The sequence below is a fragment of the Pseudophryne corroboree genome, chromosome 5, assembly GCF_028390025.1.
Source record: "Pseudophryne corroboree isolate aPseCor3 chromosome 5, aPseCor3.hap2, whole genome shotgun sequence".
In the NCBI taxonomy this organism is placed as follows: Eukaryota; Metazoa; Chordata; class Amphibia; order Anura; family Myobatrachidae; genus Pseudophryne; species Pseudophryne corroboree.
The window spans coordinates 789,101,047-789,120,064 of NC_086448.1; the positions used below are offsets into that span (position 1 = coordinate 789,101,047).

At 48.9% G+C, this 19,018-nt stretch overlaps 1 protein-coding gene across 3 annotated transcripts in view; it reads left to right on the forward strand.

Moving 5' to 3' along the window:
- The window catches only part of CRPPA (CDP-L-ribitol pyrophosphorylase A), a 535,384-nt gene that overhangs the window by 152,753 nt on the left and 363,613 nt on the right, over positions 1–19,018 (forward strand). For 2 of the 3 annotated variants that reach the window (XM_063924416.1, XM_063924419.1), the window contains exons 4-5: positions 3,004–3,108; positions 17,186–17,231. In XM_063924416.1, coding sequence (XP_063780486.1) covers positions 3,004–3,108; positions 17,186–17,231 — 151 coding nt within the window. The remainder of the gene's footprint in view (positions 1–3,003; positions 3,109–17,185; positions 17,232–19,018) is intronic. The other variant, XM_063924417.1, reaches the window with a different exon arrangement.

Below are 19,018 nucleotides of genomic sequence, written 5' to 3' on the forward strand. Positions count from 1 at the left end.
GCCACACAGTAGTTCCCCTTATACACAGTATGCCACACAGTAGTAGTGCTCTTTATACACATTATGCCTCACAGTTGTAGTGCCCCTATACACATTATGCCACACAGTTGTAGTGCCACTATACACATTATGACACACAGTAGTTGCGCTTACATATTATGCCACACAGTAATTCCTCTTATACATTATGCCACACAGTAGTATCCCTTATACACATTATGCCACACAGTAGTAGTGCCCCTTATACACTAAATTCCATATAGTAGTAGTGCTCCTTATGCACATTATAACACACAGTAATGCCGCTTACACATTATGCCGCACAGTAATGTCCCTTATGCATTATGCTACACAGTAATGCCTCTTACACATTATGCCACAGAGTAGTGGCCATTACAAATTATGGCACACGTGGGCGGATTGGGATAGAAAATCAGCCAGGGAATAACTGAAGCAGCCCTAAATGGGGGGTGAGGTCTGTGGAGGAGGTGGACTTTGATGGCATATCTGATAGTATATAAAGGGCATGTGGAAGAGTGTGATGACATATAAGGGCATATGAAGGAGTCTGATTGCATATAAGTGGCATCTGGATGGTCTGATGGTGTATAAAAATGTGTTAGAAAGGGAGTCGGGCGGACGGGGTGCCAAGCTGAGACTGCAGGAAGAACAGTTTCCAGCAGCCGCCAGGCAGACTCATCTGACACAGTCGCACCAGATGTCAGGGAAAGCCCAGCTGTCGTGCTTAAAGAGATGTCCAGTCCCCAATGAGGTACAGCATCCCCACAATGGTGAGGAATGGACAGTGGGGGTAATTCCAAGTTGATCGCAGCAGGAAATTTTTTAGCAGTTGGGCAAAACCATGTGCACTGCAGGGGGGGCAGATATAACATTTGCAGAGAGAGTTAGATTTGGGTGGGTTATTTTGTTTCTGTGCAGGGTAAATACTGGCTGCTTTATTTTTACACTGCAATTTAGATTGCAGATTGAACTCACCCCTCCCAAATCTAACTCTCTCTGCACATGTTATATCTGCCCCCCCTGCAGTGCACATGGTTTTGCCCAACTGCTAAAAAATTTCCTGCTGCGAACAACTTGGAATTACCCCCATTGTTAGATTTGCACCACACATGTAATTTTGAATGATCTCATCTGAGCATAAAATCCCTCAGTTTAGCTGAGTCTCTCTTTGTTTTGTGGGAACTCCAGATGTGGTTTGATGGGGTAATGGTTTCTGTCTAGCCCCCCATACTGGTCGGTTGTTTGCAGAACTCTCGATATGGTTGACTGGTGAATCTTCACTCCAGTCTCAGCCACTGAACGCTTCTTCATAGTGATACTTGGCCTCTTTGTGGCTCTTGTCACAGGTCTCCTCCGTGCTCTGACACTGAGTTTTACGGGATGGCCTTGTCTTGGCAGTGCCTGGTGATGTTATGCAGCCTCCATTTTATCACAGCCTGCAATAAAAATAATTGTCCTGATTGAGATGTGGTCGCAACTTCGGAGGTGTTGCAACTGAGCGATTGTCGGCAGACTGTGCAGAACGCGCCTCAGCCGCAGTGGCAACACGCCAAAGTACCTCTGCGATGCCGCGCTCAGTGAGGTATCAGTCGCAGAGTGATTGACTGGAAGAGGCCGTTTGGTGGGAGAAAACGGGGAGTGTCTGCAAAAAAGCAGCCGTGGCGTGACGGCTTTTTGACCGCGATCTCATACGCATGAAACATGGCGCCAGCGTCGGTCACTGAAAGCATTGCTCCGCGTCAGCATGTCAACCGCATCTGAATCAGAACCACTGTCTGGGACAATCAGAGTGTGAGGCTACAGTGAATAAGTGAGTGTTGGGGATGTAAGGGGGAGAGGAGAGTGAAAGAGCGAGGTATTGGTGAGTAGTTTGAATTTCATTATTTTTGCTGTATAGGGCAGTCCGGTAATCGCGTGTGCAAGGCTTGTACTTTAAGTAAAAATGAAGAGAATCAACCTCGCTTTAGCCTCTGGTTAACGCCTCAACATTTCTCCTTCTGCTGATGACATTTGGAGCCCCTGCCCCTGCGCTGTGTTCGAGGTGAAAGTCTGGCTAATGCAATCCCTGACCTTCCCCTCCTGACTGCACACGTCTGCTGACCGCGCATGGGCGAGTGAAGAGTGTCGGGAAGTGATCCTACAGGGCCAACTTAGAGAAATTCCTCAAATAAGCTGCCCTTATAGGAACCAGTGGGAGCTTCTTTTCCCATATCTGCTGCAGTTCCCTGCACATAAATACCGGGGGATACTTAATATTTGCAGGTTTTCTCTGAAAATACTCAAATCCTGCATATATCAATTTATAAACAAGCCCCATAGTGAGTAGAAATTATACCCTTCCCACAACAATAGCCCTCTGTCTTATATTTGTTCCATCACTGCTGGATTATATAGATGTTTGGTACAGAAATAAAAACAAATACTCTGCCGTCTGAACAGGCCTGTGCTAAGCTTTCACTTAATTGTTTTATATGGCGAATAAAGCCCTGTTAATTATTTATACGTGTATTTGCGACGTCATACTATTGTCTTCTCGTGTATGTCTTTACGACTTCTGTATCCTGCAGCCAATTGAAACACGCACACACGCGCGCGCGCACGCACGCACGCACGCACACACACACACACACACACAGTCACACACACACAGTCACACACACACACACACACACACACACACACACACACACACACACACACAGGTGCTCGCATAGATCCAGGTGTCAGTGACACTCTGCTATGCAGCTGCCAAAATGTCTGCAAACTGCAGAAATTGCAGCAATTTTTTTCCTCGTAAAGAAGAAAACTGAAGGCATTTAAGTGAATTCCATAGCCCCGAGAAAGGGCGTATTCTGCTTATATAACTGCGTATATCCAGGTGAAGCCAGACACAACTGAGGCATATTAATGAAAAAAAACAAAACTATATCATTTTGATCAAATTGTTTGACTAAATTATTATAACTTTCTGTCTGACAACAGTGCACCCAGCATGACTTGGATTTTGGCACGGAGTGCTTGCATTTGGCTCTGGCGTACGGTAACACTAAGGCTAAGCTGCTTGAAGCACCACCTGATGTCTGGAAGGTAAATACAGCATTACTGGATGTTACCTCACACCATATGTTTGATTTACACTTAGCTCCTGCAAACACGGGACTGATGCTGTGTAACCAGCCGCACTCACTGCAGGAGGGAAATGCCACCCCTGACATAATTATTCTGCAGGTTACATATGCACTTACTCTAATTGGGTGAATGATTGTTTCTCTAACGTCCTAGTGGATGCTGGGGACTCCGTCAGGACCATGGGGGATAGCGGGCTCCGCAGGAGACAGGGCACATCTAAAAAAGCCTTTTAGGTCACATGGTGTGTACTGGCTCCTCCCCTTATGACCCTCCTCCAAGCTTCAGTTAGGTTTCTGTGCCCGTCCGAGTAGGGTGCAACCTGGATGGCTCTCTTATAGAGCTGTTTAGAAAAGTCTTTTTTAGGTTTAAACTAATCAGTGATTCCTGCTGGCGACAGGATCACTGCAACGTGGGACTTAGGGGAGAGACTTGCAACTCACCTGCGTGCAGGAGGATTGAAGTCTTAGGCTACTGGACACTGAGCTCCAGAGGGAGTCGGAACACAGGTCAGCCTGGGGTTCGTCCCGGAGCCGCGCCGCCGATCCCCCTTACAGACGCTGAAGACGGCGGAGACGGAGGTCCGGTGACAGGCGGCAGAAGGCTTCTCAGTCTTCATAGAGGTAGCGCACAGCACTGCAGCTGTGCGCCATTGTTGTCTCACAGGCTCACTGACACGGTCACGGAGGGTGCAGGGCGCTGCTGGGGGCGCCCTGGGCAGCAATATAAATACCTAATTTGGCAAAAGAAATACACCACATATAGCCATTAAGGCTATATGTATGTATTTTAACCCAGGCCAGTATTAAACAAACCGGGAGGAAAAGCCCGCCGAGAAAGGGGCGGAGCTTATTCTCCTCAGCACACAGGCGCCATTTTCCTGCCCAGCTCCGCTGGTGAGGAAGGCTCCCACTCTCCCCTGCACTGCACTACAGAAACAGGGTTAAAGAGAAGGGGGGCATAAATTGGCGATATATATATATATATATATATATATATATTAAGAGCGCATATATAGAAACAACACCTTCTAGGGTTGTTATATACATTATAGCGCTTTTGGTGTGTGCTGGCAAACTCTCCCTCTGTCTCCCCAAAGGGCTAGTGGGTCCTGTCCTCTATCAGAGCATTCCCTGTGTGTGTGCTGTAGGTCGGTACGTGTGTGTCGACATGTATGAGGAAAATGTTGGTGAGGAGACGGAGCAAATTGCCTGTAATGGTGATGTCACTCTCTAGGGAGTCGACACCGGAATGGATGGCTTACTTATGGAATTACGTCATAATGTCAACACGCTGCAAGCCGGTTGACGACATGAGACAGCCGGCGGACAAATTAGTATCGGTCCAGGCGTCTCAGACACCGTCAGGGGCTTGTAAAAACGCCCAATTACCTCAGTCGGTCGACAGACACTGACACGGACACTGACCCCAGTGTCGACGGTGAAGAAACAAACGTATTTTTCCTTTAGGGCCACAAGTTACATGTTAAGGGCAATGAAGGAGGTGTTACATATTTCTGATACCACAAGTACCACAAATAAGGGTATTTTGTAGGGTGGGAATAAACTACTTGTAGTTTTGCCTGAATCAGATAAATTAAATGAAGTGTGTGATGATACGTGGGGTTCCTCCGATAGAAAGTTATGGGCGGTATACCCTTTCCCGCCAAAAGTAAGGGCGAGTGGGAAAACACACCTTAGGGTGGATAAGGCGCTCACACGCTTATAAAAACATGGCGTTACCGTCTCCAGATACGGCCGCCCTCAAGGAGCCAGCTGATAGGAAGCTGGAAAAATATCATAACAGTATATACACACATACTGGTGTTATACTACGACCAGCAATCGCCTCAGCCTGGATGTGCAGCGCTGAGGGGGCTTGGTCGGATTTCCTGACTGAAAATTTTGATACCCTTGACAGGGACAAGATTTTATTGACTATAGAGCATTTTAAGGATGCATTTCTATATATGCGTGATGCGCAGAGGCATATTTGCATTCTGGCATCAAGAGTAATTGTGATGTACATATCTGCCAGACAAAGACACGATAGTGGTCAGGTGAGGCAGATTCCAGACGGCATATGGAAGTATTGCCGTATAAAGGGGCGGTCCATTGGACCTGGTGGCCATGGCAACAGCTGAAAAAATCCACCTTTTGTTACCCCGAGTCACATATCGGCAGAAAAGGACACAGTCTTTTCAGTCTCAGTCCTTTCGTCCCCATACGGGCAGGCGGGCAAAGGCCAGTCATATCTGCCCAGGGGTAGAGGAAAGGGAAGAAGACTGCAGCAAGCAGCCCATTCCCGGGAACAGAAGCCCTTCACAGCTTCTGCCAAGTCCGCAGCATAACGCTGGGGACGTACAAGCGGACTCAGGTGCGGTAGGGGGTCATCTCAAGAGTTTCAGAATCACTCGCAAGGGAACTCCGGGATCCTACATGTAGTATCCCAGGTGTACATTGGAAATTCGAGACGTCTCCCCCTCACACAATTCACAGGCTGTATTCCCAGCAGGTGATAATCAAAGTACCCCTCTTACAACAAGGAAGGGGGTAGTATTCCACACTATATTGTGGTACTGAAGCCAACCGGCTCGGTGAGATCTGAAATATTTGAACACTTACATACAAGCGTTCAAATCAAGATGGAGTCACTCGGAGCAGTGATAGCGAACCAGGAAGAAGGGGACGATATGGTGTCACTGGATATCAGGGACGCTTACATACAGGTCCAAATTTGCCCTTCTCACCAAGGGTACTTCAGGTTCCTGGTACAGAACTGTCACTATCAGTTCAGACGCTGCCGTTTGGATTGTCCACGGCGCCCCGGGTCTTTACCAAGGTAATGGCCGGAATGATGATTTTTCTTAAAAGAAACATGGACGCTTTCCTGATAAGGGCAAGGTCCAGAGAACAGTTGGAGGTCGGAGTAGCACTATCTTAAGTAGTTCTACGACAGCACGAATGGATTCTAAATATTCCAAAATCGCAGCTTTTTCCGACGACACGTCTACTGTTCCTAGGGATGATTCTGGACACAGTCCAGAAAAATGTGTTTCTCCCAGTGGAGAAAGCCAGGGAGTTATCCGAGCTAATCGGGATCCTCCTAAAACCAGGAAAACTGTCAGTGCATCATTGCACAAGAGTCCTGGTAAAAATGGTGGCTTATTACGAAGCAATTCCATTCGGCAGATTTCCCGCAAGAACACTTCAGTGGGATCTGCTGGACAAATGGTCCGGATCGCATCCTCAGATGCATCAGCGGATAACCCTATATCCAAGGACAAGGGTGTCTCTCCTGTGGTGATTACAGAGTGCTCATCGTCTAGAGGGCCGCAGATTCGGCATTCAGGATTGGATGCCGGTGACCACGGAGGCCAGCCTGAGAGGCTGGGGAACAGTCACACAGGGAAAAAATTTCCAAGGAAGTGTGATTAAGTCTGGAGAATTCTCTCCACATAGATGGAGCTAAGAGCAAAATTATAATGCTCTAAACTTAGCAAGACCTCTGCTTCAAGGTCAGCCGGTATTGATCCAGTGGGATAACATCACGGCAGTCGCCCACGTAAACAGAAAGGGCGGCACAAGAAGCAGGAGGGCAGTGACAAAACTGCAAGGATTTTTCGCTAGGCGGAAAATCATGTGATAGCACTGTCAGCAGTGTTCTTTCCGGGAGTGGACGACTGGGAAGCAGACTTCCTCAGCAGGCATTACCTCCACCCGGCAGAGTGGAAACTTCATAGGGAAGTTTTTCAGCATGATTGTGGACCGTTGGCAAAGACCAAAGGTGGACATGATGGCGTCCCGCCCGAACAAAAAACGGGACAGGTATTCCGCCAGGTCTTGAGACCTTCAGGCGATAGCTGTGGATGTTCTGGTAACACCGTGGGTGTAACAGTCAGTGTATGTGTTCCCTCCTCTGTTTCTCATAACCAAGGTATTGAGAATTATAAGACATAGAGGAGTATGAACTATACTAGTGGCTCCGGATTGGCCAAGAGGGACTTGGTACCCGGAACTTCAAGAGATGCTCACAGAGGACTAAGGGCCTGGGGAGCTAAGAAGGAACTTGCTTCAGCAAGTACCATGTATATTCCAAGACTTACCGCGGCTGCGTGTGACGGCATGGCGGTTGAATGCCGGATCCTGAAGGGAAAAGGCATTCCATAAGAGGTCATACCTACCCTGGTCAAAGCCAGGAAGGAGGTGACCGCACAACGTCATCACCACATGTGGTGAAAATATGTTGCGTGGGTGAGGCCAGGAAGGCTCCACGAAGGAAATTCAACTAGGTCGATTTCTACACTTCCTGAAAACAGGAGTGTTTTGAGCCTCAAATTGGGGTTCATTAAGATTTAAATTTCGGCCCTGTAGATTTTCTTCTAGAAATAAATTAACTTCAGTTCCTGAAGTCCAGATTGTAAAGGGTGTATTGCATATACAGCTCTTTTGTGCCTCTAGGGGCACCGTGAGATCTCAACATAGTGTTGGGATTCCTTATATTCATATTGGTTTGAACCGCTCAAATCTGTGGATTTGAAATATCTCACATGGAAAGTGACCATGCTGTTGACCAATATCTCACATGGAAAGTGACCATGTTGTTAGCCCTGGCCTCGGCCAGGCGATTGTCAGAATGGGCGGCTTTGTCTTACAAAAGCCCATATTAAAAATTTTCCATTTGAACAGGGCAGAACTGGGTCTCGTCTCCAGTTTCTTCCTAAAGGGGTGTCAGCGTTTTCACCTGAAACAACCTATTGTGGTGCCTGCGGCTACTAGGGACTTGGAGGACTCCAAATTTACTAGACGTTGTCAGGGCCCTAAAAATATATATATATATATATATAGTTAGGACGGCTGGTGTCAGAAAGTCTGACTTGCTGTTTATATTGTATGCACCCAACAAGCTGGGTGCTCCTGCTTCTAAGCAGTCTATTGCACGCTAGATTTGTAGTACAATTCAGCTTGCACATTCTGTGGCAGGCCTGCCACAGCCGAAATATGTAGATGCCCATTCCACAAGGAAGGTGGCCTCATCCTGGGCGGCTGCCCGAGGAGTCTCGGCATTATAACTTTGCCGAGCAGCTACGTGGTCAGGGGAGAACACGTTTGTAAAATTTTACAAATTTGATACTCTGGCTAAAGAGGACCTGGAGTTCTCTCATTCGGTGCTGCAGAGTCATCCGCACTCTCCCGCCCGTTTGGGAGCTTTGGTATAATCCCCATGGTCCTGACGGAGTCCCCAGCATCCACTAGGACGTTAGAGAAAATAAGATTTTACTTACCGATAAATCTATTTCTCGTAGTCCGTAGTGGATGCTGGGCGCCCATCCCAAGTGCGGATTGTCTGCAATGTTTGTACATAGTTATTGTTACAAAAATCGGGTTATTACTATTGTTGTGAGCCATCTTTTTAGAGGCTACTTCGTGTTTTGTTATCATACTGTTAACTGGGTTCAGATCACAAGTTGTACGGTGTGATTGGTGTGGCTGGTATGAGTCTTACCCGGGATTCAAGATCCTTCCTTATTGTGTACGCTCGTCCGGGCACAGTACCTAACTGAAGCTTGGAGGAGGGTCATAGGGGGAGGAGCCAGTACACACCATGTGACCTAAAAGGCTTTTTTAGATGTGCCCTGTCTCCTGCGGAGCCCGCTATCCCCCATGGTCCTGACGGAGTCCCCAGCATCCACTACGGACTACGAGAAATAGATTTATCGGTAAGTAAAATCTTATTTTTGTTTTTGCGGAATGCTTTAAGCCCTTGCACATTTTGTGGTGGAAATGGATAAAGTGGCCGCAGAGGAGACAACCACAAAGTTCCGGGATGCTAGGCCGATGCTTCCTTCCTATACAGCACTGGTATAAATTGTGCATCATCTTTGTTACACTGACATCACCAGTCACCATAGATAATATATTGTACTACGGTGGCCACGTCAGGCCATACGTCATCCATGTCAGAGTGACAAATAATTATTTTTCACATTTATTCACAGACTGTACTATGTAGAAAAAGAGAAAATGCATGTACACATGTTAAGTACTAAACACTGCTAATCAGAATAATTATAATACACTCTGCAATATATCATAGAGTAAAATTGAGGTGCTTAGCATAATTTGGGCCAAAAATATGGGACCACCAATCGTGAACAGGTGACCTCAGCTAGTGGGTCCCTAATATTCCTAAAGTTCAAGTCCAGAGCATGGGACCCTCCCAGGCCAGCATAAGCCAACCTCCTCAAGGCACCACACTAGTGAGAGGTTTGAGTGTTAAAAAGTGTTACATACAGCTATGTGTTGAGACTGTTGCAAAGGTGAGAGGTAATAATTAGGCTGTGAACTATGGGGGTCATTCCGACCCGTTCGCACGCAGCGGTTTATCGCTGCGGTGCGAATGGATGCGCATGCGCGGCGGCCGCAGTGCGCGTCGTTGCCCGGCGACAGGGGTCGCCGGGTTACGTTGCGTCTAGAGAAGGAAGCGGTCGCAGAGCGGACCGCAAAGAAGATTGGCAAGAAGAAGGCGTGCCTGGGCGGATCCGGAGCGTTGGAGACCGTTTTCGGGGAGTGGTGAGTAAAACGCAGGCGTGTTCAGCAGAACGGAGGGCGGATGTCTGACGTCAGAGCCGGGTCCAGCATCGCAGGGATCGTCGCACAGGGTAAGTAGCTGCAGGGCTGGTCTTCTTTTGCTTGAAATATTTTTTAGCATAGCAGGGCTGCACAAGTGATCGCAGCCCTGCTAAGCTAAAATACACACCCCCATAGACGTGGACTAGTTGGTCGCAGCAGCAGCAAAAAGTTGCTGGCTGCGATCAACTCGGAATGACCACCTATGTCAGCTAGACATTCACCATATGACATACGCAGCACAACCCATATACCAAGCCCACAATACTGTTACTTACTTTACCGACAGATACTGTACATAGGGGGTCATTCCGAGTTGTTCGCTCGCAAGCTGCTTTTAGCAGCTTTGCACACGCTAAGCCGCCGCCTACTGGGAGTGAATCTTAGCATATTAAAATTGCGAACGAAAGATTAGCAGAATTGCGAATAGACACCTCTTAGCAGTTTCTGAGTAGCTCCAGACTTACTCGGCATCTGCGATCAGTTCAGTGCTTGTCGTTCCTGGTTTGACGTCACAAACACACCCAGCGTTCGCCCAGACACTCCTCCGTTTCTCCAGCCACTCCCGCGTTTTTCCCAGAAACGGTAGCGTTTTTTCACACACACCCATAAAACGGCCAGTTTCCGCCCAGTAACACCCACTTCCTGTCAATCACATTACGATTGCCAGAACGATGAAAAAGCCGTGAGTAAAATTCCTAACTGCATAGCAAATTTACTTGGCGCAGTCGCACTGCGGACATTGCGCATGCGCATTAGCGACTATTCGCTCCGTTGCGACAAAAAAAATAACGAACAACTCGGAATGACCCCCATAGTCTCCAGCATGACCACTTTTTCCAGATACTGTACAAAACGCTCTGCTCCTGGAGGGATACATTTAGCACATCTACGATCATTTACTCTGACATGCGGGGGGATGCCCAGCACAGGGCTAGTCCGCCCCACATGTCAGCCCCCCCCCTCCCTACCCCCCCCCCCCCCCCCTGCACAAGTACAAAAGCATAGCACGTCGGCGATGCTTTTGTACTTGACAAGTAACTCCCTACTTGCGCAGCTCCTGCAGTCTGGCAGGGAGCTTCTTGTCGCATCCCGGGTCGCAGCGGCTGCGCGTGACGTCTCGCAGTTGCCGCGGCCCGCCCCCTGCATGGTCCGGGCACGCCTGCGTTGCCCGGACCGCGCCCCCAAAACGGCGGGCAAACGCTACCCTCCCCGCCCCCTCCTGCCCAGCGAATGCCTCTGCCTGTCAATCAGGCAGAGGCGATCGCTGGGCTGAGATGCCGATCGCACCTCTGGCACGCACATCTGCACTGCTCTGCCCACTTAATGGACCATTGCAGTCAGTTCTATTGATGCACGTTTCTTAGCAATGTGTTACACATGTGGAGAGGCTGCAGATGCAGAATGCCACTTGTGCCACGGTAGCTTGCCCTAGTGATAGAGTGCAGCGTGCCTCTAATGAGTGGGGTTATGTCTTTAATAAGGGGTATTACTTACACAGGTTTTGTGACTGGACGCCAGCGATTCAGTGATTTGATGAAATAAAGACATGGCCCATTGGCCCTTATTCAGTGGGGGAGTTGGTATCCCTAGATAGTATGACCTCAGCGTCAGCATGCAGTGTGCCTCATGCCTCATTGATGTAACTACAATTTCTCTGACGTCCTAGTGGATGCTGGGGACTCCGTCAGGACCATGGGGAATAGCGGCTCCGCAGGAGACAGGGCACAAAATTTAAAAGTTTGACCACTAGGTGGTGTGTACTGGCTCCTCCCCCTATGACCCTCCTCCAAGCCTCAGTTAGGTTTTTGTGCCCGTCCGAGCAGGGTGCAATCTAGGTGGCTCTCATAAAGAGCTGCTTAGAGTAAAAGTTTTGATAGTTTTATTATTTTCAGTGAGTCCTGCTGGCAACAGGCTCACTGCAACGAGGGACCTAGGGGAGAAGAAGTGAACTCACCTGCGTGCAGGATGGATTTGCTTCTTAGGCTACTGGACACTAGCTCCAGAGGGACGATCACAGGTACAGCCTGGATGGGTCACCGGAGCCGCGCCGCCGACCCCCTTGCAGATGCCGAAGTAAGAAGAGGTCCAGAAACCGGCGGCTGAAGGCTTTTCAGTCTTCATGAGGTAGCGCACAGCACTGCAGCTGTGCGCCATTGCGCTCAGGCACACTTCACACCGGCGGTCACTGAGGGTGCAGGGCGCTGGGGGGGGCGCCCTGGGCAGCAATGTTAATACCTTTCTGGCTAAAAAGAATACATCACATATAGTCCATGAGGCTATATGGATGTATTTCACCCTTGCCAGGTCTCAGAAAAACCGGGAGAAGAGCCCGCCGGAATAGGGGACGGGGCCTATCTCCTCAGCACACAGCGCCATTTTCCTACACAGCTCCGCTGCTAGGAAGGCTCCCAGGCTCTCCCCTGCACTGCACTACAGAAACAGGGTAAAAAACAGAGAGGGGGGGCATTTTTTGGCGATATTATATATATTTAAGCAGCTATAAGGAAACAACACTTATATAAGGTTGTTCCTATATAATTATAGCGCTTTGGTGTGTGCTGGCAAACTCTCCCTCTGTCTCCCCAAAGGGCTAGTGGGGTCCTGTCTTCTATCAGAGCATTCCCTGTGTGTCTGCTGTGTGTCGGTACGTGTGTGTCGACATGTATGAGGACGATGTTGGTGTGGAGGCGGAGCAATTGCCGGTAATGGTGATGTCACCCCCTAGGGAGTCGACACCGGAATGGATGGCTTTGTTTATGGAATTAAGTGATAATGTCAGCACGCTGCAAAAGTCGGTTGACGACATGAGACGACCGGCAAACCAGTTAGTACCTGTACAGGCGTCTCAAACACCGTCAGGGGCTGTAAAACGCCCTTTGCCTCAGTCGGTCGACACAGACCCAGACATGGACACCGAATCTAGTGTCGACGGTGAGGAAACGAACGTATTTTCCAGTAGGGCCACACGTTATATGATCACGGCAATGAAGGAGGCTTTGCATATCTCTGATACTGCAAGTACCACAAAAAGGGGTATTATGTGGGGTCTGAAAAAACTACCTGTAGTTTTTCCTGAATCAGAGGAATTGAATGACGTGTGTGATGAAGCGTGGGTTACCCCTGATAAAAAACTGCTAATTTCAAAGAAGTTATTGGCGTTATACCCTTTCCCGCCAGAGGTTAGGGCGCGCTGGGAAACACCCCCTAGGGTGGACAAGGCGCTCACACGTTTATCCAAACAAGTGGCGTTACCGTCTCCTGATACGGCCGCCCTCAAGGATCCAGCTGATAGGAGGCTGGAAAATACTCTAAAAAGTATATACACACATACTGGTGTTATACTGCGACCAGCAATCGCCTCAGCCTGGATGTGCAGTGCTGGGGTGGCTTGGTCGGATTCCCTGACTGAAAATATTGATACCCTGGATAGGGACAGTATTTTATTGACTATAGAGCAATTAAAGGATGCATTCCTTTATATGCGAGATGCACAGAGGGATATCTGCACTCTGGCATCAAGAGTAAGTGCGATGTCCATATCTGCCAGAAGAAGTCTATGGACACGACAGTGGTCAGGCGATGCGGATTCCAAACGGCATATGGAAGTATTGCCGTATAAAGGGGAGGAATTATTTGGGGTCGGTCTATCGGATTTGGTAGCCACGGCAACAGCCGGGAAGTCCACCTTTTTACCTCAAGTCCCCTCCCAGCAGAAAAAGACGCAGTCTTTTCAGCCGCAGTCCTTTCGTTCCTATAAGAACAAGCGAGCAAAAGGACATTCATATTTGCCCCGAGGCAAAGGAAAGGGTAAGAGACTGCAGCAAGCAGCCCCTTCCCAGGAGCAGAAGTCCTCCCCGGCTTCTGCAAAGGCCTCAGCATGACGCTGGGACCTTACAAGCGGACTCAGGGGAGGTGGGGGGTCGCCTCAAGAATTTCAGCGCACAGTGGGCTCACTCGCAGGTGGACCCCTGGATCCTGCAGGTAGTATCTCAGGGTTACAGGTTGGAATTCGAGAAGTCTCCCCCTCGCCGGTTCCTAAAATCTGCTTGCCAACGTCTCCCTCAGACAGGGCGACGGTATTGGAAGCCATTCACAAGCTGTATTCTCAGCAGGTGATAATCAAGGTACCCCTTCTACAACAGGGAAAGGGGTATTACTCCACGCTATTTGTGGTACCGAAGCCGGACGGCTCGGTAAGACCTATTCTAAATCTGAAATCTCTGAACCTGTACATACAAAAATTCAAGTTCAAGATGGAGTCACTCAGAGCAGTGATAGCGAATCTGGAAGAAGGGGATTTTATGGTGTCCTTGGACATCAAGGATGCTTACCTTCATGTCCCAATTTGCCCTTCACACCAAGGGTACCTCAGATTCGTGGTACAAAACTGTCATTATCAGTTTCAGACGCTGCCGTTTGGATTGTCCACGGCACCCAGGGTCTTTACCAAGGTAATGGCCGAAATGATGATCCTTCTTCGAAGAGAAGGCGTATTAATTATCCCTTACTTGGACGATCTCCTGATAAGGGCAAGATCCAGAGAACAGCTGGAGGTCGGAGTAGCACTAACTCAAGTAGTGCTCCAACAGCACGGGTGGATTCTGAATTTTCCAAAATCCCAACTGATCCCGACGACACGTCTGCTGTTCCTAGGGATGATTCTGGACACTGTTCAGAAAAAGGTATTTCTTCCGGAGGAGAAAGCCAGGGAGTTATCCGAACTCGTCAGGAACCTCCTAAAACCAGGGACAGTGTCTGTGCATCAATGCACAAGAGTCCTGGGAAAAATGGTGGCTTCTTACGAAGCGATTCCATTCGGCAGATTCCATGCACGAATTTTTCAGTGGGATCTGCTAGACAAATGGTCCGGATCGCATCTGCAGATGCATCAGCGGATAAAATTGTCGACAAGGACAAGGGTCTCTCTGCTATGGTGGTTGCAGAGTGCTCATCTGTTAGAGGGCCGCAGATTCGGCATACAGAACTGGGTCCTAGTGACCACGGATGCCAGCCTGAGAGGCTGGGGAGCGGTCACACAAGGAAGAAACTTCCAGGGCGTGTGGTCAAGCCTGGAAACGTCTCTTCACATAAATATACTGGAACTAAGAGCAATCTACAATGCTCTAAGCCTGGCAAAACCTCTGCTTCAGGGTCAGCCGGTGTTGATCCAGTCGGACAACATCACGGCAGTCGCCCACGTAAACAGACAGGGCGGCACAAGAAGCAGGAGGGCAATGGCAGAAGCTGCAAGGATTCTTCGCTGGGCGGAAAATCATGTGATAGCACTGTCAGCAGTGTTCATCCCGGGAGTGGACAACTGGGAAGCAGACTTCCTCAGCAGACACGATCTTCACCCGGGAGAGTGGGGACTTCATCCAGAAGTCTTCCACATGATTGTAGTCCATTGGGAAAGACCAATGGTGGACATGATGGCGTCCCGCCTCAACAATGCTCACGGAAGATCCGTGGCCTCTACCTCTAAGAAGGGATCTGCTTCAGCAGGGACCGTGTCTATTCCAAGACTTACCGCGGCTGCGTTTGACGGCATGGCGGTTGAACGCCGGATCCTACGGGAAAAAGGCATTCCGGAAGAGGTCATCCCTACCCTGGTCAAAGCCAGGAAGGAGGTGACTGCACAACATTATCACCGCATTTGGAGAAAATATGTTGCATGGTGTGAGGCCAGGAAGGCCCCGACAGAGGAATTTCAACTGGGTCGATTCCTACATTTCCTGCAAACAGGATTATCTATGGGCCTCAAATTAGGGTCCATTAAGGTTCAAATTTCGGCCCTGTCGATTTTCTTCCAGAAAGAATTGGCTTCAGTTCCTGAAGTCCAGACTTTTGTAAAAGGAGTACTACATATACAGCCCCCGGTTGTGCCCCCAGTGGCACCGTGGGATCTCAATGTAGTTTTGGATTTTCTCAAATCCCATTGGTTTGAGCCACTCAAATCGGTAGATTTGAAATATCTTACATGGAAAGTAACCATGCTACTGGCCCTGGCTTCAGCCAGGAGAGTGTCGGAATTGGCGGCTTTATCGTATAAAAGCCCATATCTGATTTTCCATTCGGACAGGGCAGAATTGAGGACGTGTCCTCATTTTCTGCCTAAGGTGGTATCAGCGTTTCACCTGAACCAGCCTATTGTGGTGCCTGCGGCTACTAGCGATTTGGAGGATTCCAAGTTGCTGGACGTTGTCAGAGCATTGAAAATATATATTTCAAGGACGGCTGGAGTCAGAAAATCTGACTCGCTGTTTATACTGTATGCACCCAACAAGCTGGGTGCTCCTGCTTCTAAGCAGACGATTGCTCGTTGGATTTGTAGCACAATTCAACTGGCACATTCTGTGGCAGGCCTGCCAAAGCCTAAATCTGTCAATGCCCACTCCACAAGGAAGGTGGGCTCATCTTGGGCGGCTGCCCGAGGGGTCTCGGCATTACAACTCTGCCGAGCAGCTACGTGGTCAGGGGAGAACACGTTTGTAAAATTCTACAAATTTGATACCCTGGCTAAGGAGGACCTGGAGTTCTCTCATTCAGTGCTGCAGAGTCATCCGCACTCTCCCGCCCGTTTGGGAGCTTTGGTATAATCCCCATGGTCCTGACGGAGTCCCCAGCATCCACTAGGACGTCAGAGAAAATAAGAATTTACTCACCGGTAATTCTATTTCTCGTAGTCCGTAGTGGATGCTGGGCGCCCATCCCAAGTGCGGATTGTCTGCAATACTTGTACATAGTTATTGTTACAAAAAAATCGGGTTGTTTATTGTTGTGAGCCATCTTTTCAGAGGCTCCTCTGTTATCATGCTGTTAACTGGGTTCAGATCACAGGTTGTACGGTGTGATTGGTGTGGCTGGTATGAGTCTTACCCGGGATTCAAAATCCTTCCTTATTGTGTACGCTCGTCCGGGCACAGTATCCTAACTGAGGCTTGGAGGAGGGTCATAGGGGGAGGAGCCAGTACACACCACCTAGTGGTCAAACTTTTAAATTTTGTGCCCTGTCTCCTGCGGAGCCGCTATTCCCCATGGTCCTGACGGAGTCCCCAGCATCCACTACGGACTACGAGAAATAGAATTACCGGTGAGTAAATTCTTATTTTCCTGTTTGCAGACCGCGGGGACAGCAGTAATAAAACTGTCCCCAAATCCACAGTCACTGAACCCCATCGTCACTTTAGCAAATACCCAGCTAGATCACACTGGAGAAATATTTAATAGAAAATCATTTTCAAGTATCAATTCTCTGTGTGTTGCGTCTTATTAATCCGCAGCCTGCTCTTAATGTATGGCTTCGGTTTATAGCATCACCTGTAGAAATAGCTGCTCTGGGGCTCTCTTTTATGGACTTATAATCCCTTCCTGTTCCCTGTAATTAATGGCATTTATTTGTGCTCTAGGTGACCTACAAACGAGATTTATATGCCGCTGAATCAATTATTAAGGGTAAGTGTTTTTGTTTTGTTTTTTATTATAAAGAATATGGTGCTACTGGGCATGTGTGCTTTAATTAACCCTAAAATGCCTGGTGAAAGCAGAAATCTTTGTTTTCATTGTTTCCCTCTGTGAAGCAGGAGGTTCTGGTCTAACACTTGTGTTGTAGTTAGAGAATATACATTATTATTTCTCTGACGTCCTAGTGGATGCTGGGAACTCCGTAAGGACCATGGGGAATAGCGGCTCCGCAGGAGACTGGGCACAAAAGTAAAGCTTTAGGACTACCTGGTGTGCACTGGCTCCTCCCCCTATGACCCTCCTCCAAGCCTCAGTTAGATTTTTGTGCCCGGCCGAGAAGGGTGCACACTAGGGGCTCTCCTGAGCTTCTTAGTGAAAGTTTAGTTTTAGGTTTTTTATTTTCAGTGAGACCTGCTGGCAACAGGCTCACTGCATCGAGGGACTAAGGGGAGAAGAAGCGAACTCACCTGCGTGCAGAGTGGATTGGGCTTCTTAGGCTACTGGACACCATTAGCTCCAGAGGGACCGAACACAGGCCCAGCCTCGGAGCTCGGTCCCAGAGCCGCGGCGCCGGCCCCCTTACAGAGCCAGAAGCAAGAAGAGGTCCGGAAAATCGGCGGCAGAAGACATCCTGTCTTCACCAAGGTAGCGCACAGCACTGCAGCTGTGCACCATTGCTCCTCAGCACACTTCACACTTCGGTCACTGAGGGTGCAGGGCGCTAGGGGGGGGGGCGCCCTGAGCAGCAATAAAAACACCTTGGCTGGCGAAAATACATCACATATAGCCCCCAGGGCTATATGGATGAATTTTAACCCCTGCCAGATTCCACAGAAAAACGGGAGAAAAGGCCGCCGAGAAGGGGGCGGAGCCTATCTCCTCAGCACACTGGCGCCATTTTCTCTCACAGCTCCGTTGGAGGGAAGCTCCCTGGCTCTCCCCTGCAGTTACTACACTACAGAAAGGGGTTAAAAAAGAGAGGGGGGCACTAATTACGCGCAGTATTACAATACAGCAGCTATAAGGGGAAAAACACTTATATAAGGTTATCCCTGTATATATATATAGCGCTCTGGTGTGTGCTGGCATACTCTCCCTCAGTCTCCCCAAAGGGCTAGTGGGGTCCTGTCCTCTATCAGAGCATTCCCTGTGTGTGTGCTGTGTCGGTACGTTGTGTCGACATGTATGAGGAGGAAAATGAGGTGGAGGCGGAGCAATTGCCTGTAACAGAGATGTCACCCCCTAGGGAGTCGACATCTGAGTGGATGAGCTTATGGAAGGAATTATGTGAGTCAGCTCTTTACAAAAGATTGATGACATGAGACAGCCGGCGACTCAGCCTGTGCCTGTCCAGGTGTCTCAAAAGCCATCAGGGGCTCTAAAACGCCCGTTACCGCAGATGGCAGATACAGACGCCGACACGGATACTGACTCCAGTGTCGACGATTAAGAGACGAATGTGACTTCCAGTAGGGCCACACGTTACATGATTGAGGCTATGGAAAATGTTTTTACACATTTCTGATAATACCAGTACCACTAAAAAGGGTATTATGTTGGGTGAGAAAAAACTGCCTGTAGTTTTTCCTGCATCTGAGGAATTAAATGAAGTGTGTGATGATGCGTGGGTTTCCCCCGATAAAAACTGTTAATTCCTAAAAAGTTATTAGCATCATACCCCTTCCCGCCAGAGGATAGGGCACGTTGGGAAACACCCCCTAGGGTGAATAAAGCGCTCACACGCTTGTCTAAACAGGTGGCACTACCGTCCCCGGATA